The following is a 25062-nucleotide window of genomic DNA, read 5'->3' on the forward strand; positions in this document are numbered from 1 at the left end:
TGTGTTCCTGTACTTCTTCAAGGGGGTGATCTGGTCATGTTTTGGTGCATGAAAAGCAGGGACATCGCTTAAAGTGCACTTTTTTATTTTTTTTATTTCATTGTTTTATTTATTTGTTTGTATTTTTTTACTGTTTAATACAACTAATACTTTTACCATAGTGATTACCATATTTTAAACATTTTACATATACAACATGATTCCAGAGCTATTATTAAAATCTTTATTTTATTTATTTTTTTATTTTGTATTTACTGTTTAATACAACTAATACTATTACTGAATGACCATACTTTAAAACATTTTAAATTTACAACATGATGCCAGAGAGATGTGCTGTAATTGCTGCAAAAGGTGGACCTACCAAATATTAAAGTTAAAAGTGGATCAAAACAGTACGACTCACTTCATCTGATATTTGAAGGTCAGAGCAACCATCTGCATGTTTCATGAACATTATGCAATTAAATCATATTTTGGAGGCAACAAAGGTCAATATTTTCAGATCTGTCAGGTGTTCTAATAATTTTGGCCACCACTGTACATATATTCACTGTACAAGTGAAAGTTGATAATGAAAACAGTATTTGCAGAATGGCACGTTATATTGTAATCGTGCATTGATTATTCTCAAGCAAGTAAAAGCCATTACATTTCTGTATTGTGCTCTGAGAACTCCATCCAGTAAATAATCCTATTTTTAAACATTTTTTTTAAATATATATTTTTTTAATGTTTCATGTGTTTTTTGGGGCAAGATAACATGTGTAAACTTGTTTCATGTAGTTTGAGAAACAACAGTTATACAATAGCAGGCTGCATGAGGCAAGTTGAGCTGGAAAAAGTTCTCTATTGGCAACACACACACTTTAATATTTGTAATTTACATATGCCCTCAGAGGCTATGGAGAGATTTTTGAGGTACAGGTGCAAAGTAAATTATATAAATAAGTTGCTGCCCAGAAGAAATAAGAAAACATGTTGTCCTTCTTAACAAGCTGTGTCAGTTGAATAGGCCAGGTTTTGTCTAATGGCAGATGTGTGAACATGCAGTGGACTGAAGTCAAAAACACTGCTGTTAGGCAAGGATAAGTAACGAATGAGCCTTTATAGACCAGGCAAATTGCCGGAGTACAATGAAATCTCCAAGGAGCTTTTCTGCTGATTTTAATTGTTAGGTTAAATGGAGGACTGGCCAAGAATACGCTTTTAAGATTTGAGCAGGTGTTTCCAAATAATTAATGTCCTTCTGCCATATGTATTCAGAAACTTTAAATAGTTCAGATGTGCATAGTCCAAAATGTTACAGCAAGCTCTAAAGCGGTAGTCAAGCTCACATGAGTTTGCCATTGGTCAGATGTTTAGTGATGTCATTCATTTTTTTATTACAGTTTCAAATGCTGTAACAAAAAATTGTAACAATGATTATTGGATTGTACTATGTACAATGCTCTTTCAGTCTTACTACTTCAAACTTTCATTAAATAGTTTAATTCAATGTGTTACTTGCAGTTTTTTGTAATTATTTGCAGCATTTTTTCAAAGGAAAAAAAATAAATTCAGTGTAAAGAGATCTTTTTACTGGTATTTAAAGGGATAGCTCAACCAAAATTGCTGCATGACTGTCTTGGACAACAAAAACACTGAAACATTTTTCGAAATACCTTCTTTTGTGTTATACAGAAGAAGGAAAGTCTTACAGGTTTGGAATAAAACGAGAATGTGTAAATGATGACTGAATTTTCCCTTTAACTTTATGGTTTAAGTTATAGATCACTTGGGGTTACTTGACTGTAACCCTGTTCCCTGATAAAGCGGAACGAGATGCTGCATAAGCTTATGCAAATGGGAAATGTCTTTGACATAACCAGCTGTGAAAATAGTGTGAAAACACGTCAATGAAATTGACCCGGAGGGATTTATAGCCTCGGCCGGTGACGTCATAGGCGCACCTGCTGCACGAGGCTATAAATAGATGAGCTTCAGCTGGAGCAAACCAGATCTTCTTTGTTTGAAGACCAGTCCTGAAGCATCATCAGCACGGCCTAGCAATGCAGCATCTCGTTCCGCTTTATCAGGGAACAGGGTTACAGTCAAGTAACCCCAAGTGTTCCCTTTCAAAAGCTACACTCAATGCTGCATAAGCTTATGCAAATGGGAACGAGAATACCCACGCCGCCGTGCTTGATGGTGCCTAGACTGCTTACGGTTGTGTAGGTGTGCACAAGAACGCAAGAAGCTCAGGCATTAGCCTGTGATGTCGACTCAAGGACATGAGAGCCCAGAGTGGCATGAGCATCCAAGCTATAAAGTCTTAAGAATGTGTGTGGAGAGGACCAACCTGCCGCATCACAAACACTTTGTAAGGGAGCACCCCTTGCTAACGCAGTAGAAGAGGCGACTCCCCTGGTGGAGTGAGCCCTTAATCCTATAGGTGAAGCTTGACTGCGCACCTCATAGGCAAGAGCAGTAGCATCCCTGACCCAATGTGACATTGTTTGATGGTGGCAGAACCTCTGTTACGGCCCCCATGGCAAACAAACAGTTGCTCTGACTTACGCCACTGGCTAGTGCGGTGGACGTAGGCCTGAAGAGCATGGACTGGACACAGTCTATGAAGTTTCTCCTGATCCGGCGTTGTGAACGGCAGAGGGCAGAAGGTTTCAAGAGTGACAGGATGTACAATCGACAAAGGAACCTTAGGCAGGTAGACAGGGTGGGGATGCAAAATCACTTTCACCAAACCTGGGGCAAAGTCTAAGCAGGATGGCGATATTGACAGAGCCTGCATGTCCCCAATTCTTTTCAGAGAAGTTATAGCCATAAGAAAAACCATCTTTAGAGTCAGAAGTTCGTCAGACGCTGATTCTAGAGGTTCAAAGGGGGTCTCAACCAGACCCTCGAGGGCTAAAACTAAGTCCCATGAAGGGATCTTGGCTCTTAATGGAGGCCACAACTGCCTGGCACAACAAAGTGAGCAGGCAGAAGATGCCTCCCAAGCGGCACCCCACCCACCAGGGCATGGCAAGCCAAAAGAGCGGCCACATAAACCCTAAGAGTGGAGGGACAAGCTAATGTTTCAAAGGGGGTCTCAACCAGACCCTCGAGGACTAAAGCTAAGTCCCATGAAGGGATCTTGGTTCTAACAGGTGGTCTCAACCGCCTACCCCATGAATGAAGCGAGCGAGTAGAGGATGTCTCCCAAGCGGCACCCCATCCACCAAGGCGTGGCAAGCCGAAAGAGCGGCCACATGAACCCTGAGAGTGGAGGGGCAGGTGCCTGATGACAACTTTTCTTGCAGAAAATCCAGAACTGAAGTTACCTGGCAGTTGACTGAATCTACATTGTGTCGTACACCACCTTTCAAAGACACCCTATTTATTAGCATAAACTTTCCGAGTGGAGGAAGCTCTAGCACATAGGATGGTCTCAATAACTGCAGGCGAAAGCCCCGTGTCCCTCAGTTGGTGCCCTTCAGGGGCCAAACACGAAGGTTCCACAGGTCGGGCCTGGAATGGAATATTGTGCCCTCTGCCTGAGACAGAAGGTCCCTCCTCGCCGGAATCGCCCAAGGTGAGCTGTTGAGGAGAGACACTATCTCCGAGAACCAAACCCTGTTCGACCAACGCAGCGCAATCGATAAGAAGCAAGACCCTTGTTGGCGAACCCCGGCTAGAACTCCCAGGAGCAGAGCGACTGGAAGGAGGGCATACAGACACATTTTGGGCCATGTATGAACCATCACATCCAGACCCAGCGGGGCTGGGTGACAGAGAGAAGCAGGGACATTGCGCTGTCTGAGAAGAGGCGAAGAGGTCCACTCCCTGTGGTCAGCTCTGTAAAATCTGATCCAGATCTGCTTGAGTACTTCTGGGTGGAGTTTCCACCCCCCCATCTGTAACTCTGTCTGGACAGTAAATCTGCTCCCACATTCAACCGCCCTTGAATGTACACTGCTCGAGTGACAGGAACTTGTTCTGAGCCCAGAGAAAAATCTGTCTCGCTATTCTGATAGCGTGAGCACAGACCCCCCTGGTGATTATATACAAGATATTTAGCTGTACTGTCCACCCGCACTAGGACATGACAGCCCCTCAATTGGGGGAGAAAGTATTTCAGGGCCAGAAATACAGCCGTCAACTCGAGGCAGTTGATGTGCCAACTGAGTTGATGACCCTCCCATTCCCGTTGGGCTGGACGACCACTTAAGGCCGCACCCCAGCCCGTCAGGGAAGCGTCCGTCGTTAGCAACTTGCGACGACAAGGTACGCCTAGAGTGGGACCCAAGGCAAAAACCGGGGTCTGAACCACATAGTTAGTGTACGAAGCCACATGGCGCGCCACTTTATTTGCCTGAGGATTGGCCCTAAGTCCTCTGGCTTTGAGCCACAACTGAAACGGTCTTATGTGCAACAACCCCAAAGGGAAACCCGTGGATGCTGATGCCATTAGACCTAACATTCTGGTGCTGATGATCAGTAAGATCTTGGTCTAGCCTGACTTTGCTCAGGGAATACTGAATGGTCTTGATTCAAGCGGGAAACCATTGTGCCCACCTTGTGACCAAAAACCGAACAAACCCTAGATAAGTCGTTCTCTGGGCAGGAGAAAGAACACTTTTCTTGGTGTTGAGTCTCAACCCTAGAGAAACTAGATGAGCCAACACACTGTGTTGAAGCACCATCTCATGTGATTGTGCTAATTTTAGCAATCGCCTTTGTAATTCAAAATTTGAATGCCCCGGAATCCCAATGGAGCCGGTAATACATCCATACATTTTGTTTATGTGCGGTTACAAGGCTAGCCAAATGGAAGACCCGAAATTGGTAAGCTTTTGCCCCCAAGAGCGAACCTCAGGAACTTCCTGTGTTGTTGCAGACTTTATATGCGAATACATGCGTCCTTCGGATCAATCGTGCCGAATCCAATCACAATGTTGAATATGCGACACGACCGCCTTCACTGTAACATCTTGACCTTGAGTACTTTAACTGCTTCACGGTTTAAGACTCGAAGATCTGAGATTAGACACCCCCCCCCCACCCTACTGGGGACCAGGAAGTAACTGCTGTCACTTGTGACAGTACGAACGCCAACTCCGCCTTCACGGAAGTGGAGACCACGCCGTTCAAACAAGGAGGATGACAAATAAATTAGTTTACAAATTTTTACCGTGCTTAACACCCATGCAGAAACGCCTGGCAGAAGTTCACACGCTGCCTGAGACTCTGAGAGTGGCAATTTTAACACTTCCTGTTGAGGGGATGTTAGACGTTCTATGTCCTGGATGATAGCAGGATTTAAACACTGAACGTCTAACATTTCACTGGAAACCACTGCCCCCCCGAATCACCAGAGGCGGCGGGGATGGAGTAGTTTTGAGGATAACTGGGTGGGGCGAGCAAATGTTTGACACGCCCTGTCCCGTGGGGGCAGACTGGGCACCAGACCACCGGACTTCTTATATTGATGACAGTCCCGAGGTCTGCCCTGGGAGGTTGTTGAGGATGACGAGCCGGTCTCCAGTCTTTACGAGGGAGAGCGCGACTCGCCACACTCTGCTTATTACCCCCCTAAATCTTGAAGGACTGAAGAGAGGTTGTGTGGCTGATAGCCCCTCCCCTTGAGTGCATTGAGGAAGAAACTGAGTGAACACTTCATGTTTCTTCCACTCCTTTAAATCTGGCCACTACAGAGTTAATTGAGTCACCAAATGAACCACTCAAATCCTTCAGAAGGTCAGCCTGATATGCTTGCAAGACAGCCATAGTGTGCCGCGCAGCACCAGCCTGTCCCTTTATATTTATTATTCTTATATAAATCATATACAATATATATTCCATATAAAATAATATAATATATATATATATTCCATATAAAATAATATACAATATATAATTAATATATATAAGCTTTGCCCATGACAGCCGACGTTTATTTTCTACATGGCTTTATGGGGAGGTATGTCTCTTTAATGAAAATGCAGACCCAGGCGAGAGATAGCTCGTGAGCGTCTCCCACCTGGGATATTCTCACATATCCACGCGATTTCGCACCCATGATAGTCGAAAATGTCGAAGTCAAGGGTACAAAAACACGTGAAGTAAATGCTTTCTAGACAGAAACCTCAAGCTCACTGCGCTCGGGGATCTCTCATTCACGGTACCAGACAAACTGCCCTGGCCACCGCGCGAACAACCACCTCGATAAATTCCTCGTATGGATTCACCATCATGTGAGGAACGATCGCAGGCGGCTGCTCGAGGTCCGCGGACCCAGAGATTCATCATCATTCCCCGCGCGAGCCGAAGAAACGCCGGAGCGCGCTTCGGGATCACGCAGGGAAACATGCATTTGGTGAGCGAGCAAGCGAAAGGGACGGACCCGTCTCTTGCTCGTCAACAAACCCATTCGAGAGCTCCGAAAACTGGTGCGGACTGAAAGTAGCCCAGACGAGCATAAAGCATTCTAACTGTAAAGGCTTGCAATGCTCGCACTCGTCTGACTCAATGCAGCGACCGCATGCTCTTCCCCAAACACACACAGCAATAAACGTGCACATCCAGATCTATTTGAAAGAGAACATGGATATACAGCGTTTTACTCTGCTGACTCGTTTCCAACTGATTAGATTTAACTAGAACTCTTTCCACTAATGTTTCTTTGTAACAGAGATGAGAAAGAGAGAGAAAAATCTGCACACTGCCATGTTGAAAACTAACTCCTAACAAAGATCTCAAGTTGAGTCTTGAAAGAGAGAGAGAGATTTTTTTTTTTTTTCAGAGACTTTGTAACACACCATAACACAGAGTTGGGCTGTGTTCACATTGCAGGGCTTAATGCTCAATTCCGATTTTTTGAAAAAATGCGATTTTTTTGCAAGGCCGTTCACATTTCCAATTAAATGCGACCTTTTGTGATCTCCTGTGTGAACGTGAAATGACCCAGAAGTGACCCGCATGCGCAGAAGAGTACTCAACGGTCAACGACGTCACTTGTTGTTTACGGAAGTAGCCAAATATGGGTGTCAGCATTGGAGTTCGTTTAGCTTTATTAAAGTTATTTTCGCAACGGAGCCAGCACCATTACAACCTTCTCATGTTAAGAAGAAAATTAAAAAAGAGGAGGAGTGGGATACTGATGTGAGTGGCTTTACTGATACCGAATTCGTCAGTAACTTCAGAATGACCAGATCCACCTTCAATTATGTTTGCGAGCGCCTTCAACTAACTTTGTCACGGGAAGAGACACGTCTGCGGCGGCCCATAACAGTGCAGAAACGCGTTGGAGTGTATTGGCTAGCAACAGGTGCGTACTTCTTCTTTTATTGGCGGTTAGCAACTATTTCTTGTGCATTACCGCCACCACTGGACTGGAGTAAGGAACGGGAGTTACAATGATGACGTTTGTCGCGTATCAACGACGTGCGGGTCGGATACATGTGACCTGGCAGTTCAGACTGAAGACGCATTTCAAAAGATCGGATATGTATCGGATTTGGACCACATACCCAAGTGGCCTGGGTCGCATTTGAAAAGATCGGATCTGTGTCGTTCAGACTGTCATGAAAAGATCAGATACAGGTCGCATAAGGGCAAAAAAATCGGAATTGGGTCGTTTCAGCCTGCAGTGTGAACGCAGCCTTGGTCTGAAAACAAAAAGACCTGGTTTGCTCCAGCTGAAGCTCATCTATTTATAGCCTCGTGCAGCAGGTGCGCCTATGACGTCACCGGCCGAGGCTATAAATACCTCCGGGTCAATTTCATTGACGTGTTTTCACACTATTTTCACAGCTGGTTATGTCAAAGACATTTCCCATTTGCTTAAGCTTATGCAGCATTGAGTGTAGCTTTTGAAAGGGAACTGTAGTTGTGCTGGTGAACATAAAGAATCGTTCAGTACTGAAATACGGTTTGGCCGGTGTTTTGCATCAGTTTGCCGTTGGCTCTGATCAGAGGAGGGGAATTTAAATCAGATTTGATCTTTACGGACCATAGGTTTCATCTTTATCAGTGCTGCTAATTTAAAAAAGTGCAATGCTGCGTTTGTTGTTTACAGCAGTTTCCTGAATCTGTAGAGGAGCATGTGCATGGTGTCTGAGTTTTGCTCCATTAGTGTTAATTTTTAGAATGTGAATTCATTGAGAAGCCGTGGCTATATGGCTCAGATTCTGCAGTTTATTCTATATATTTACCATCTAACCTCTATATTTTGTGGTGACTGCCCATTTAATGTGCCTTGACCCTCAAGAGAATGTAGTTTTGTGCTGGCGCTGGCTGTGGCTTTACTCTGCAGTGATTAGTCACTGCTGAGTGTGTGTGTTTGAGGGGGAATAAATAACCCAGTTGGTAATTCAGGTCACGTCAGAATCACTCTTTACAAACACACGCACACTTTCTGAGCAGTACCACGGTTTGGTAGACGGCACTGGGAAGAGAACAGGAGTGAGAGGAAGGAAAAATATCACACTGTGCAGAAATTCAGTAATTATTTTATTGCTTTTCTGAAAACAGGAAGCAGCTGAATGTGAAATGTGCCGCATTTGCTTGGTGATTTGAAAAGGTCAGAGATGTTGGAAGCTTGCGTGTGCTGCTGTGTGAGCAGATAAGAGTGGGCAACGTTTCTCACCTGACCTACCGGTTTGGAAAGAAATAATCTCCCAACACCATGGTAACATTTCACTATTATATGAAAATCTTACCTCGGAAATCTCAAGTCAATACCCCAAAAAGGACCAGAAACCACTAATATCTATCTTTCCACTGTAAAAGTGATCTTTTGACCTAACATAAAAAAGTGAGGAAACTCGTTGCCTTAAAATTATTAAGTATCAAACAATTAAGTTGCGTGGAATTGTCAAGTCAATCTATCTATCACCACAGCAAGTTAGTACCCCCTAAACTGACCAAAAGTTATGAAGCTTGATGATGCAATTGGGCCACATGGCCCTGCAGTTGCTGCTTGCAGCTGTATTTTATGTATTTTTGGTAAGACAGAACCGGCTGAATGAGTATGTAATGGAAAAATGAACAGACAGGCAGTTAAGAATTAAGAAACAAAAGTTTTATCAGCATCTGGACTGACTCTGAAAATTGCATTCATTTTTATAGTCAGTTTAAGTGCCATTCTCCCTTTGTGTCTCAGAGACCTGATAACATGGTCAGAGAGGCTCTGGTAAATCATTGCTAATAATTTGTGTGTCACATAGCTCCTTGGTCAAGCTGGTCTGGGAGAACACAAGCAAGCAGAGCTCTAAAGAGCCTTTGGAGCGGCTGAGATTACAAGCCTGCAGATGAATCAGAGCAGTTCCAGCGGCACCATAACACTTCTGAGATTCATCCTGCGTCATTGTTTGCTTTTTGGGGGGGTTTGACTATATATGTCTTTTTGCCCCGCCTTGAAAATCCTGACCTTAAAGGTCCCATGGCATGAAATTTTCATTTTATGAGGTTTTTTAACATTAATATGAGTTCCCCTAGCCTGTATATGGTCCCCAAGTGGCTAGAAATTTCAATAGGTGTAAACCGAGTTCTGGGTGTCCTGCTCTGCCTTTGAGAAAATGAAAGCTCCCCTGGAATCTTCCCTGTATAGAGTGCCGAAGTTATGACGTCACTTTGCAGGCCAAAACGCGGAAGTGAGTTAGCATTTTAGCCCTTCCGGTTCCCTCGCCCTAAAGTCTATGGGTTTTTTGAATGGGTTTTTGCTAAATCGCCTGAAATAAGGTCTGTGGTTAACAAAGTCTCTAAATATTTTCACGTTTTGATATATGACATAAAACACATTAGTTAAAACCTGCTTGTGATTTTTAAAAACTTTATTGTGTCTTAAAAACGGTGGTTGCTAACAAGTTGCTAAAAGGGACTACATCCTTTGGCGGGGACTTTAGACGTCATCGTGACAAACAGGCAATCTCTCACTAGCCCGCGTTTCAGCCTTATGAAGAACTTATGTGGCGTGAATAAATCGCGCTATTCGCGCAAAGTTGGATGCTTGAACATTTGGAGTTTACTCTCTTCACATGTTCGTCTCGTTGAGAAATGGCTAACATGGGCTGTGTTTATGTCTTTTTGTGTTAAAATTTACTGTTAATGTGTGACAAAATGTAGTTTTAAGACTTTTTCAGTCAATAATGTAGTTGTTTAAAGCTCAAATCTGTGGTTTATTTATAAGAAGAGTGCCTATTTAAACTTTTATATCTGGTGTTTTCGGAGTTGTGAGCTCCAGTGAGTCAGCGGCGGTCAGCGCTTGTTTACCCGGCGAGAGTAGACTTTCCTCGGCTAGTCCTTCTGACGTCTGCCGCTGGCTCTGATGTCTCTGTGGCGTCTCCAGCTATAATTCGTCTTGTGGAGATTTAACGGACCATATTTGCTCTCATGGATCTATAATTTGTTCCCTGGCAAATCGTTTAGGCTGAGGGCAAAGTGAAGTTTCCTTACTTGTTTATTTTTAGGCTATAACTGTACGTTACCGTTGTAAGTTAGCCGACTAGCACTGACTTAGAATGTTTGACTGAATTGTTTGCTTTATTTAATGTATAGCTTATTATACATTTTACTTATACTTTTGTATTATTGATCATACATAAACTTGCATTTAACAAAAAGAGACTGGGTTGTGTTTCATGTCATTTAATGTTATCACAGTGATAATCATATTGTCTGAAAAAACATTAACAAAAGATCAATCTCAGAGAGGCACGCATAAACAAAATTAGTTTCTAACATTTTTGGAAAAAATGAATGGGCAATATTTCTCATGAAAAAGTGGATAAGTGTTCATACACAGCGCAGATCATAATGAGCAAGCATGTTTTTTAAATAAAGTTTGAGGAAGCTTGATGATGACGTTGATCCGCGACCATGGTGTGCTGTAGTCCGTTTATAGCCTACCGTTAGCATTTTATATCTGACGGCATTTTATATCTGGAAAAGACATTTAAAACGTTACAAAATACAAACATGTTCCTATTTCAAACAAATGCTGTTCTTTTGAACTTTCTATTAAGCAGCACGCCTGTTTCCCACATTGATAATAACAATGTGCTTGAGCATCAAATCATCATATTAGAATGATTATGAAGGATCATGTGACACTGTATATGTATATCATGTACTACTGCACCTGCTGTGTATAGAAAAATATTACCAAAATGCTTATGAGACATTACTTGTCCTTGAAAGCCTTGATATAGGACTTGGATACTACTTCAGACACTTATAGATCTACATCAGGCACTTACAGCTATAACATGTCTAGATTGATTTCTGTTCTTAAAATGTCCCTTTTGTGGTTTGGGTTAATGGGCCCATTTAACATATGTACACTTCTATTCAAACTGACTTTTTACAGGGACAACATGATACCTGTAATAAATTGCCTTACTCAACAGCACAACGGTAATAGCTTTTGGCTTGCTTCTTGCTAGGATCAAACCTCTAACATTATAGCTTACATCGCTTTAACTATTTCACAACCACAACAAATCTGATCTTGGTAGCTCTGTAGCACACTGTTTCCACTGTTGTCCTAACAAATGTATAGCTATTACAACAGCTCAACAATAGTCAGGAGGATATCATATTATTGAGGTGTAAAATTCTAATAAAACAGTCTTAGCCAAAACATATTTTGACTGGTTTATTTTGTCATATCGCAAAAAACAGGAGCACAAACTAGTAACAAAATACTTTTCTGATGCCTGAAATAACTAGGATGGTTAGAGGTTCTAGTCATGCTACAAACAGCAAAAACTGATTTTATTATAGATAATGCACTTGCATTTTTCTGCTTGCAGGGCACCAGGTAGGCAGCGATTGCAATAGATTGAAAAGTTATCGTATAGGATATAGGATATGCCTGCCCTGCTTCCATCCACCACTAAGATCACAAAGCACCCATGACATTTTCGGTGACATATTCACACTTCCTCTAGCTGACCCACATACTTGATTGAAGACACATATTCTTGTATCAGTCCAGAACCACACAGTTGTCTGTGTTTTTTTTTTCTTTCTCTAATGAAATTTTCTCTGTACAGATGGTGTGTAGAGATGATTTTTAGTCCGGTTTCCATCACCATCAGCAGAACGCTTGCACACAAACAGTCTGTTCTGCAAATGGTTTAACTTTAAGCATCACTGTGGAAACAAAAGGATTGCTAGTCATGCTGGGTCAGAAATAAGATTTGAAAAAGAAAGTGTCGACATTTGAAAAAAAATATATAGATAATTGGCATTTCCATCAGCTATATCAGTAAACATTTTGATGCGCTAAACCCTTGGATGGAAACCTGGCTAGTGAGTCACTGAATCATTCATTCAACCAATTAGGAATGTGACGGTGAGGAAATTTTCCCACCGGTTAATTGATGTGTGACAACACCGGTAATACCGGTATCACCGGCGGAGGCTTTTAAATCACTAATTCTATCTAACCGAAAGTAACATGTACACGACCGCTCTGAACTGAAAATGCGCCAGTGCGCACACACTGTGAATGACAGCTCGTCTGTAAATGCGCGCTCTGTGAGGCCATGGGTGCGTCTCAATCAGTTCCCTAGTTCAGTAGTCAGGGCACTGATCAAGCATTGATCAGTCTATGATTGAGATGCATGCCATGAATGAATAACAGTTCGTCCGTAAAGCCTTGTTTATACTCGACACGCCCGCACGAGCGCGAGGGTGCGCGCGGCAAAAATAAATGCGCGCCGTCAGCGTAGCGCGGAGGCTCGCACTGCGGAGCCAGGCGAAAGTAAACAATGCGCGCTCTGTTGGTTTTGAATTAGCGCCAATTTGGCTGCGGGTTGCTTGAATTGTGGGTTCATTAGCCTATTATTTTTAATGAAAAACACAACAACAAAACAAATGACAAACTCCCTTAAATAGGCGCTTTTACATTTAGCTTTGAAACCAAATCTTCCGCGATCATCTCAGTCAGCTCCTCACTCTTAAATCTGATCAATGACTCCTGCCGCTGCCGAGACTCACGGTCGGATCCTGCTTTATTAAGCAGATACGTTCAGTTTTTATTTGTATTGTCTGTTCTCTAACTGAACTAAATTATTTTATTACTATAAAAAAATCAAAAAGACGGTGGGTGGTGCCACGGTGGGCAAGTGATGTAACCGGTGTTGAGTCTGGACACCGGTAACACCGGCAACACCGACTATCGTAGCAAGCCTACAACCAATCCGTAAAAAAAAAAAAAAAAAACTGATTCACTCGGTAACAAACACAACGCAATTGCTTTGCTGTTGATGTATTTCTCTATTTTCTTTGGCGGAGCACAAATACTAGCACAACTTGTGTTTAAAATGTTAGTTACTCAATATTAACTTCTTGAGCTGTTGTGTAAAAGCACTAGCACAAATCGTGCTGTAAATCAGCATGTATTCCTCCATCGTCTCAGTAGTCAGTGTGAACACGGCTGTGTGTGTTTCCCAACACACATAGCAACCTTCTTTATACTTATGTTTGAAACATAGCCATTAGTCGTAACAGTATGAACTAGCAGCACACTAAACGCTTTCTGATCGAGACGGCCACCTCTCCTTTTAAAGTCAGCTGCATGTTTTTTTCAGGTGATTACCATCACTTGCTGCTCTCTAATTTGGTCTTGCTGCTCAGCCACACCTCCCTCCATCACTCTTAGTATCTCCTTCTCTTATCGTCCTTTGCAAAAACCCACTGAATCATTTCAGAGCATTGTGTACTTGATGAGTGTGGATGACATTGAGAATATGCGCTTTTCGATCTCCCCCTCTCGCACAAACACTATTAATTTCCTTTCCTGTCTGATGAGGCATAGCCCGTCCATTAATTTCAATAGTCTCCTGATTTTAAAGCAGTAGGTCTGTAATTCTGGGGTAAAGGTAATTTCTCACATCAGACACGTTTGGTGAGGACTTGATTAAAAAACTCATAGAGAAGACTGAGATCATTGATTATTAGTGCCATTGGAGTCATCTTTATTTAAAATACTGTCTGAATGATCACCTTGACAAAAGGCATCTCTTCTTTTTTTAAAGTCACCATGACATCAAAATGGACCATTCTTATTCTTTTTTGGAATATTGCTTGTCTGGCTATCACCAGACCAAGAGCTGCAGGGCGAGTTCAAATCGCTGGCACATCAGGCTGGGTTTACCCAGTCTAGAATATTGTAGTGTTTATTATAAATGATTTATCCATGCACATCATTATTATTATTTTTCTTAATTAACGTGCCCTCTAGTCTTTAATTAAAATAACGTCCTCCCCTTTTGCAGCGTCAGCTCTTCTCTTCTTCATTGCTGTGTTCACATGCGTGAGGGCGGGACAACCTGTCACTCACATAACATCACAACAATAACAAACCACAAGCATCCAACAATCCAATTAATTCCCATTTGAACTATAGACTATCCTGTTTCATCCCAACTTTAAATATTAATCCATTCATCTGGCGTTGAAACAGTTCTTTTTCAGTTTTTCCTGAAGTTCTGAGATTTTCATAGACGTCTGAAAGAATCTCAATCATCCCTTATTCTGAGTGAATTGTATGTAAATTAGGGTGGAGAAATCTGTAGAGAAATAGCTGTACAAGCTAATCTCCCCTGATTTATCACAGCAAACAAGGAACTCCTCAAATCATACACGCTGGAGCTTCGGTGCACATTAACACCTAATAGTACATATCTTTCTGCTGTGTTTTGAAATGCCTACTCCTTAAATTTGACAGTAATACCCCCATTGTGCAAATACTCCTACACCGCATTACCCAACTTTTTCAAAATTACACTTTTTTAAATTGCAAGCATTTCCATGTGTCTAAGCATTTCCAACTATCTAGCTCACTCTGCATAGCCAATTGACTGCTATCTGGCATTTTTCTAAATCTCAGTCTGTGCCTGCACTATGCATACAGGATTCTATTCCACAGAGGCCGTCTGTTGATAGTGGGAAAATAACACTAATGACTCAGTTTGGCAAGGTTTTGCGTGTTTCTGCTCGTTTATTTCAAGAATGGCTTCGTTGTATGTAATAATGCTGCCTCATAACAGGGTACAAACAGTAAGCAATTTCCTTTTATACTGATTCTGACACTTTCAGGGGATAGATCAGATTATCAGGTTATCACCATGTCTTGTTTGTGAATCTCTATGCATCCTAAGTGGGCTAGCTGGTGTGCAGCTGACTATGCAAATGTGATACTTCATAGTGCAGCTTCATTACTGAGATCACACATGTGAACAAGACAAGCTTGGATAATGTCAGAAAAAGATGCTATGGTGTGGACTTTCTATTAACTTTTCTTTTTTATATGAGCTAATGACATTTTTTTTCCTCTAACCATAATATGTTCGCATTGTGGTTTTTCGAGCCATGGATCAACTTTTCAGATCAGCAAAAAAACTAAAAAAAGTGTGTGTGAGGGGTACACAAATAAAATAATATAACTTTGCTTTCCATTTATTCAACACGCTCTCCGTGGGCGTGGCCGCATTAGCGGATAATGAGGCGGCTCATGAACGACAGACATCTCTCTCTTTTCGAACAGATTACATAAACAGAGAATATTTGTTTTCGATTTGATTTACATTATTTAAAACCTGACATTTCAATGTTTCTTTAGACATTTGTTTGTGGGACAAGTATTCACTAAGTTTCAGTTCATTTTCTGACAAGTATCAGAATGAACTTTATTTATAGAGAGGTGGCAGATACCATTGTGTCTAGATCTATGCATTTCACATAATAATTCTATAAGCTGTTTATTCAGACCTTTGTAATAATAATAATAATAATGTATTACATTTATATATATGCACTCAAAGAGCTTTACATGGAATGGGGAAATCTCTTCAACCACCACCAATGTGCAGAATCCACCACATGCGCCAGAATGCCCACCACACACCAGATTGGTGGAGAGTAGACAGAGTGAGGAAGCCAATAAGTATTTATGTAGGGTTGATTAAGAGGCCATCATGATTAGGGTTGGGTACCGAACTCTGTACTTTTAAGGGCACCGACCGAATTACATCGGTACTACCGAATACCAATTCACATTAAGTCAATCGGTACCAAATTTCGGTACCTGAGAACGCACCTGGTGATATAGACTAGTGTCTTGTGATTATTAAACCGCAAAAAGACTGAAATGAATGAATGCCGTAGAAGCGGTTTACCACACACACACACACACACACACACACTCGCTATTGCGCTCACTATCACTATGAAGGTCGCATGTTTCCATCTCTGTCGTCTCATGTGAGGACATGAACGCACAAACGTCATCTACAGAGCCACTGTGAGTCACTTTATGAGCATTTTACCGTTTCATTTGAGAAAAACTACCATCATATCATAAACATAGAAACTCAAAGGAACGGCAACCCGTCAAAATAAAAGTAAGGTTTATTTTGACAAATACATCACTGTTGTACAGTAGAATTTAGATACGTCTCAATTAATAATACTAACTCAAATGTAATAATAACAATCAAAACTTTATTTTTTAAGTAATACATTAAAAATGTTCCGTTTTAATGTTTTAATTTTAACCATATAAAGCTCAGTTGTGCAGCACTTTGTTTGACAAAAAAGTTTAATTATATTAAAAGATAAATTAAATTAATGTCTTATGTCTTAATTTGATTACCAGAAAAAAAACACAGCGCATAATTTGTGGGAAATCTTTTCATAGAAATGAAAAGAAAAAGAAAAAAATAATATGGTTGTTTTTATTAATTAAATTGAAGTACCTAGTAGCCTACTATCTAGTAAATATTATAGTATGCAAACATCACAGACAATGGCACATAATGTCAATAACACCTCTATAAATGACTTGCAGGTTATTTATAGTTATTGATGTAGATCCCTAAAGTACTGAAAAAAGGTACCGTTGGGTACCGGTACCGATACCGGTTAAAATGTGAACGGTACCCAACCCTAATCATGATGGACAAAGGCCATTGGACAGATTTGGCCAGGATGCCGGGGTTACACCCCTACTCTGTTTCAAAGGACTGGGATTTTTTAATGACCACAGAGAGTCAGAACCTCAGTTTTAACATCTCATCCGAAGGATGGTGCTTTTTGACAGTAAAGTGTCCCCATCTCTATATTGGGGCGTTAGGACCCCCACAGACCACAGGATGAGCACCCCCTGCTGGCCTCACTAACACCTCTTCAAGAACAACCTAGTTTTCCCAGGAGGTCTCCCATCCGGGTACTGACCAGGCTCAACCCTGCTTAGCTTCAGTGGGCAATCAGTCTTGGGCTACAGGATGAAATGGCTGCTGGTGACGACATTGTGAGAAGACTTGCTGTGTTAATTGTGTTTCTTCCAGTCCCTCCACAATTGTGTTTATGTTCTTTTGTACTAATTTGTGTTTGGTAACATGATAAAACAAGGGGTCACATTGAAGGGTTCATTTCATGCAGAGATTAGACGAGCAGTCAATAAAGCATCTGCCTGAAAGAAAGCATAGTAAAATCAGTTACATGCTTGCTGTGAAAGTAAATGCCCCACATTCTGGGGAAATTATAGGCATACTGGGGAAATAATAGGCTAAAGGATTATTCTGTCCTTTTTATTGTAAGATGAAAAGGATGAGAAACACAATGCAGATGCTAATGTTCTATATTGTACTTACAGAAACCGAATATCAGTTAATAGATGCACTGATTTCCAGGCCGCTTGAATACTCTCCAGCGGATATGAGATCCTAGGGGAAGTGCGATGCTAACTGATAAGTAATGGCTGAAGGGCTCCAGACTGAAGTTGTAGATTATACTTGTGATTTAAGGACAATGAAGAGATTGTGAATCTTTCTCCCGTTGAAATAAATTCAAATGTGTTTTATGTGTGGCTGTGCACCAGTTCACCGCTGGCCTTACATCATTGCCAATTTCTCTGTTGTTTGCTGCTTGGTATTAGAATGACCTTTTATCATTTTAATATTTATTCTTTCTTTCTACTCTAACAATGCAATGGCTCAAAGAACAGCCAGACAATTGTCAAACAGGTCCAAGACAATGTTTTACAAGACAAAGTCAAGCCCCAGGTCTGAACCTTCAAGTCACTCTGAATTTAGTTCTCCAAGTCTCACCAATGAATTATAAATCACATTTATTGTAATTTTTTTACGTCTTATAAAAATACATACAACTGGGGCTAGTAATGAAATATAGATAAAGAAATACATTTTGCAGATGTTGCTATAAATCTAAAGCAGTCTCGATTTTATGTCAAGTAATTCCTTTTGGTTTATAGCAAACTACATAATATGATTAAAAAAAAGTATTTGCAAGTATAATTAAGAACTGAATCTGAATCACTGTGAACAATGTTACATATTTGAGACTTGCGTTTAGCAAATCCAATCCAGCAGAAGCAACACAGTAATCTTGGTTGCTTCTAATTGCTTCTCCCTTTTGATTTTTTTGTTCATTAAAGTCTTACAAATACACTATTACAATAATGGCTATATCACCTTTGGTGCTTGGCCCCTAATAATGATTTCAAGGTTGCTTTTTGTGATAAGATTTCGAGAGAATTACTTAAAGGGATTGTTCACTGAAGACTGGAAATCGACATAATTTACTCATATTGTTCCAAACCTGTATGATTTTGTTCTAAGGAACAAGGGCTTTAAATATGTTGAGGATCCATAGCTGTGATTAATGCACTATATTCCAAATCTTTTGATCCCACAGGACAGTCTAAATAATGAACAAATAGTTCAGTCCGATTTGTTAACACAATGCATGTGTTCATTGACAACAAATGTCCATCATACAGAATTTCGAGGTCAAGTATTCTTCTAAGAAAGCCCTTATTTGCCACTAAGACGGTGCTGTATGGCATCAATGTTCAATTTATTTATTTATTCAATTCATCTCCCAACAACTTAGTACAGAGCCCACGTGCCTTACAAAGTTGCCACAAGCTCCCTTCGCATAGCAGCCCTTAATCCCACCTTCGTGGACAAATTTTAACTGTTATATCACTATCTTCGATAAAATAAAAACTATCAATTTATGCTGTTTTTTTGTGTATTTTTGAATGTATTTACCTCTAAAAGTACCATATTTTCGTTGTAAATTATGCTTATTTTTATGTTGTATTTAATATTTCTTTAACTTCAGTAAAAAAAAAAAAAATTCTGACAGCCAAAACCTAAAAATGTGGTGACTTTGGTGTCATATGTTGGTATAAAAATAACAAAAAAGCAATAATATCAATATGGATATAGGCTAAACTCTATAAATCATTGTTATAACTATTTTTATCACAGGTTAAAATTGTAATTGTAAAAAACAACAACAACAACAAAAACATCTGTGTTGGGTGAGACTACACAAAGATGCCAAAATATGCTTAGACACATCTGACCATGCTATAAGGAAAAAACAGAGTAGTAGATCATTAATCATTTATTTCAAACAAAAAAACATAACATTTCAACAACTATTCATAATTCGTAAGTGACTTCAGCAGGATCCTCTCCCTCATCTGTTTCAGATGCTTGATCAAAGGACGACTCTAAATCACAATCTGGCAGGTTTCCTTCATCTTCACATTCCAGAAAAAGATCCAGGGTCTCTGCTGCACTAAACCTTTTTGCCATTGTGCTGCTTCAGAATGAACTGATGAAATAACTTCCACTGAGGTTTAGGTAGCAGAATGCAGACATGTTTTGTTTGGAAGCATCAACAAACCTTGCAGTAGCACTTGATCTGACTTTGAAGTGTGCAGTGCGCATGCACAGTGGCGATTGGAACATTCAAACAAAAAAGTCAGTCATTGGCTCATTCAATTCTTTGTTTTTGTAAGTGTGAGTGACTGTTTTATTTAAAAAACAAACAAAAAACAGCTGTTAGGCTCAGTGAATGCTTTGTTTGTGGCTGTGTGTGTGTGTGTGTGTGTGTGTGTGTGTGTGTGTGTGTGTGTGTGTGTCTGTGTGCGTGTGCCTGTGTGTGTGTGTATATGAGAGTGTTTGCTACATTGAGAATGTTGTACAGGCTCATCCCTTGATTTATGTGTATTTATGATCTGGATTGTGTTGGATCTATTGAGTTTTATTCGACAAATAAAAACAAAATGCAATGAATTATAGTTTTTCCCATTCATTCCTATTGCTGCCCATTTTTTTCAAGCACTTAACATTGTAGAATCAAGTCATTTGTGTGTGTGTGTGTGTGTGTTCAGTTGGTAAACTTAGAAAAAGTAGCCAAGTGTTGTACTGCTCAGATGAAGGAAAATATTAAAAAAATTATAATAATGACTAATGATTTTGCCCACATTTGTCCTGAAGGAGGTTTGAGGTTGATGTCTAACTGAGAAAGCAGCTTTGGTTAAATATATATTTTTAATTGGATTTTCTTTCTTCTTTTTTGAATTGTGTTGATTTTAAATGCAATACTAAATATACAAAATAACAAAAACACAAATAGTTTATTAGCTAATTAGTGAAACCTTATAAGAGAATTATGTTATGCGTGAAACTGTTTGTGATAAAAGAAAAACTTTGGTAGCACTTTATTTTTACAGTGTCCTTGTTACATATGTTACATGTATACTTATAACAGTAAATTATGCATAATTACAACCAACTAACCATAAACCAAACCCTAATCCTACCTACTATAGAACACCTTAAAATAAAATGTAACCAAAACTTCCATCCAACTCTCACTCCATCTGTCACTCTTTAAATATTTGGTGATCTGTGACTGCCACTTCTGTGGCAAAGACTCTGACAGGTCATTCGGATTCTATGTGTGTGAAAATGAAGAACATGAGTGAGTGAATGAATGAAGCAATAAATACACTGAAAAAAAGTGGTACCTTAAAGGTCCTGTTCTTCGTGATCCCATTTTTCAAACTTTAGTTAGTGTGTAATGTTGCTGTTAGAGCATAAATAATACCTGTAAAATTATAAAGCTCAAAAGTTCAATGCCAAGCGAGATATTTTATTTAACAGAAATTCCCTTTCAAAGCCTACAGCGAACGGCCGGTTTGGACTACATCCTGGTACTTCCTGCTTTAATTACGTCAGTAGAACAGTTTGTTGACTAACCTCCGCCCACAAGAATATGCGAAAAAGGGGGCGTGGTCTTGTTGCTCCCTCGTGGAGAAGAGGAAGTGTTGCGTTCGGTTCGGTTCGGTTGCGTTTGTCGCCATGTCGTTCAGACGCTGTTATTTTCATCCCGGAGTCAAATCACCTTTGTTTGGCCTTCAGGGGCTGTAGTTTGAGCGCGTTCATCTCCCCGTTATGGTAAGAGGCGTGACCTTCCCGGGCAACGTGCCCTAAGCTGCTGCCGAATCACGACACGGGAACCCCTGGCACAATCAGAACTCGTTACGTATTTCTGAAGGAGGGACTTCATAGAACGAGGAAATTCTCAGGCCGTTTTGAGGACAGTGAAAACAGCAGTATACAGATAAGTAAATTGTGTGAAAAATATTGTTTTTTTACACATGAAACATGAACACATGTTATATTGCACACTGTAAACACAATCAAAGCTTCAAAAAAACACGAAAAACGGGACCTTTAAGGAGCGATTTGTACCTAATTGTAACCTAAACCCTGTAACCTAAATATATTTAAGTTATATAATAAAATCAGTTCATTTAAATGTTAGCTTTTTTAAATTGTAAGCATGTAACTGCATTGGCTTTTGATTAGGCCTAGTGAATGTGATTTTTACATTAGAAAAATCTTATTGATAGTATTTTTTTGTAATCTTTACAATGCAGAGTTGTCTGCTACTCGTGAAATCGAGCTGTGATACGCCCACTCCATAACATGTGAAAATCTATGGTTATCGATTTAACGGTCAAGAGCAGAAATGCAATCCCGCTGCAATTGCGTCATTACCCATGGTGGCAAAAAATGCATTCTGGTTGACTACCATCTGTTTAATTTGTAGGTATACTTTTTTCAATAGAAGAATGAGAAATCATTATTAAAAAATTATAAAGTTATTATAAATAAATAAACTTGAATGAATACCCTCGCACACCTAGTTGGTTGTGAGAAGGTGTGTATGGCACAGAAGGTTCTCCGCACTGTCATGCAAATCTTTAATTAACGTTTCAGTAGAAGAAGGTTTTTGGCCAAAATCTTTTTATTTAATAGGTTTGGCACTCTTGCAAAGAGAGAAAAACACCAAATATATATATATATATATATATATATATATATATATATATATATATATATATATATATATATATATATATATATATATATATATATATATATATATATATATATATATATATATATATATATATATATATATATATATATATATATATATATATATATATATATATATATATATATATATATAAAATACAGAAAAAGAGGTGACAGAATATAAGTGTGAGAGAAAGGAAGTGTGGGACACCAGTGAGCTCTTTTGGCTTTTCTTCCTACACAAAAGCAACCCTCCTACACATTCACGCACAGGACACCATTTTACATTTTAACAAGCACATGAAGAGAAACATTAGAGTGACTGTTTTGTTTCTTTTCAGCCTTGTTCAAGGAAGCAGACAGTGAACAAAAAATATAGAGGCAAATAAAGAGAGGTTGAGAGAGAGAGAGAGACCGAGAGAGTGTGAGTGTGTGTAAAAGAGAGAGAGAGAGAGTAAGCAAGAAAGAGAGTGAGAGAGAGCTGGCACAGGCTGAGCCAGGCACTGACTGTGTGGACACGGAGGAGTGCGGAGAGAACAGAAACGACAGAGCAGAAGGAGGAGTGAATGGATGGAGTGACCCAGGAGGAAGAGAGGAATGCTGAGCGAACAGACCGACAGAGCGCAAAAGGGAAGACGAGAGTGGCGTGGCAGCAACAGCAGAGCAATTAAACAGTGCAAAGGAAAGCAAAGGCTCTCATGCCGAGCAGCTTCTGTCGCTCGCGCTCTCTCTCTCTCTCTCTCTTTCGAACGACCAAAGAGGCAGAAGTGAATCCGTCCAGACAACGATAAAGGACAAGAGGAGGCACACAAGAGGCAGGGGGAGGAGCAAACATGCTTTGATTGACAGAGTAAAGAGGAGGGACATGGATGCAAATTGAAGAATTTAATTTTCCGGGAATGTTTTTTTTTTTAGCAAAGGAAAAAACAAAGGAGAAGAAGATCAAGGATGCCGTGTCAGTCTAAAAGAAGGATGGAAAAAGGGAAGGAGAGAGAGAGAGTGAGATGCTGAATTTGGACCATGTCAGAACAGATTCCACATCAGCGGCATTCAGCCCTCCTGCAGGCAAGAGTCAGTGTTTGTGCGTATGTGTGTGTGAACTAGCACGAGGTACGACCTCTGTAACACTAGGCTTTTGCCCATGTGCCCCCATTGTTGAGGACAGAGACACAGAGAGACGGGAAGGCGAAAAGTCAGCACTGTATCACTGTCAAAGCCAGAGAAAAGGAGATGATGAGTGTGATCATGGGGTTGTGGGGTCAGTTGTAGCTAGTGTTCAGGAAACCCTCTCTCCGGGGACTGTGGAAAAGGGCAGTCCGTTTTACCTACAGGACAGCCTGCCTGGATACTTTCTCAGATCTTTCTTTTTTGTGACTCAGCTGGCGCTACCTTCCACGATCCATCTCTTTTTCATTATTTTCTCTTACAATCTGTCTTGTATCTATTGAATATTTTCTCTCATTAAGATCACTTCCCATGTTACCACCTCATTCTTTCTGATTCACTCGCCTGATCTTCAGGAGATTCTGGGAGAATCTCAGATGTAGATTGCAGGCTGTCCCCAAACCCAGACTAAATCTGGGTACCCTGACCAGATGGACTGAGGAGGGGAGCGGAAAAAAAGGGGAGCTAGAAAGAGAAAGGAACAAGGAAAATAGCCTGGGGGTTTGCCTGAGGGGTTATAGAGAGCTGCCAGCGGTTATGCTGAATTTTGTGTACCAGTGTAGCAGTGTGTTTGTGCGTGATTGCATACATTTGACAGGATATTAAAGTAGAAGTCAAAGTAGGGAGTTAGGATTGTACACTTTAGTAATTTTACAGGTGCTACAATAGTACGGGACTTGATTGCTGGACTCTAAATGTCAGATTAGTATTCAGGAAGTCAGTGTTGTGGCTCTCTCTGTGCTCCTGGAGCCCCATGAGGGCCCCGGCCGTGGAGGCCTGGCTGGGAGATGAAGCCGTCCCCCCTGCTGCTCTAGCAGCCCTGTGGGCCCTCATGGCTCTGGAAGGCCGCTGTCTGCGCCCTGCCTCGCCCATGCCGGGTCAACGTAGGGCCTGCCGTCGCCGCACCCGGACTGGAGCACCACGAGACAATCTGTCCCATCTCACCGTGGACCTCCTAGCGCGGACTCACCTCCACGGATTGCGGCACATCTGTGCTCCGTCAAACTCACTCAGCCGCCGGGCCTTTTGGATGCTGGCATTCTGTACTTGTCTGGGTCTTCTGGTTTCCTGGTCCTCCAATCGGCTGCTTCACTGGCTGGCCTTTCCCACTCACACAAGAGTCCACACAGAGTGGGCAAGAGAACTCGCTTTTCCCACAGTCACAATCTGCAACAATAACCCTATACGTTTGAATCACCTCACTAAGAGTGATCTGTACTTTGCGGGTCACTGGCTTGGACTGTTGCTGGCCAACCGCACGGCCAGACCCTTGGTGCTGGACCTGCTTCAAGATGACAGGCGAGCATGGTTTAGCAAGCTGTCAGATTTCCGTCTTTTCCTGCCTCCACGGCGCTTCGAGGGCACCAGCTTGGAGTTCATGGACAGACTGGGCCACCAACTGGAGGATATCCTACTGGCCTGCAAGTACCGCGGAGAGCCCTGTGGAGCCCACAACTTCTCTACTGTGAGTCTGAAAAAATGACCTCCACCTCTCTCTCTCTCTCTCTCTCCCTCTCTCCTTCTGCCACTTTCTTTGTCACCCTTTCACTCTAGTGTTTGTGAAATCCGCTGTGACTTGTTCTTTCATGCAGCGCATGCACAGACTCTGCTCTGACCTCTCGTTAGCTCTCATCCTGTGTTGCTCTCTCCGTCATGCTTCAGATATTTCACAGCGCATTTTGTACACCCGTATCAG

The 25062-nt window shown here is 41.0% G+C and overlaps 1 protein-coding gene across 2 annotated transcripts in view; it reads left to right on the plus strand.

Annotated features, from left to right (window-relative positions):
* asic2 (acid-sensing (proton-gated) ion channel 2) overlaps window positions 1-25062 on the plus strand; it is a 463522-nt gene that overhangs the window by 288642 nt on the left and 149818 nt on the right. The window contains exon 1 of one of the 2 annotated variants that reach the window (XM_079828721.1): window positions 22613-24831. The exons of the other annotated variant lie outside the window; for it this stretch is intronic. Within the exon in view, the coding sequence (XP_079684847.1) occupies window positions 24121-24831 (711 nt within the window). The 5' untranslated portion in view covers window positions 22613-24120. Of the gene's footprint in view, window positions 1-22612; window positions 24832-25062 lie in introns of those variants that run through there. 2 annotated transcript variants of the gene reach the window in all.

Source organism: Gobio gobio (genome assembly GCF_949357685.1).
Source record: "Gobio gobio genome assembly, chromosome: 1".
Taxonomy (NCBI): domain Eukaryota; kingdom Metazoa; phylum Chordata; class Actinopteri; order Cypriniformes; family Gobionidae; genus Gobio; species Gobio gobio.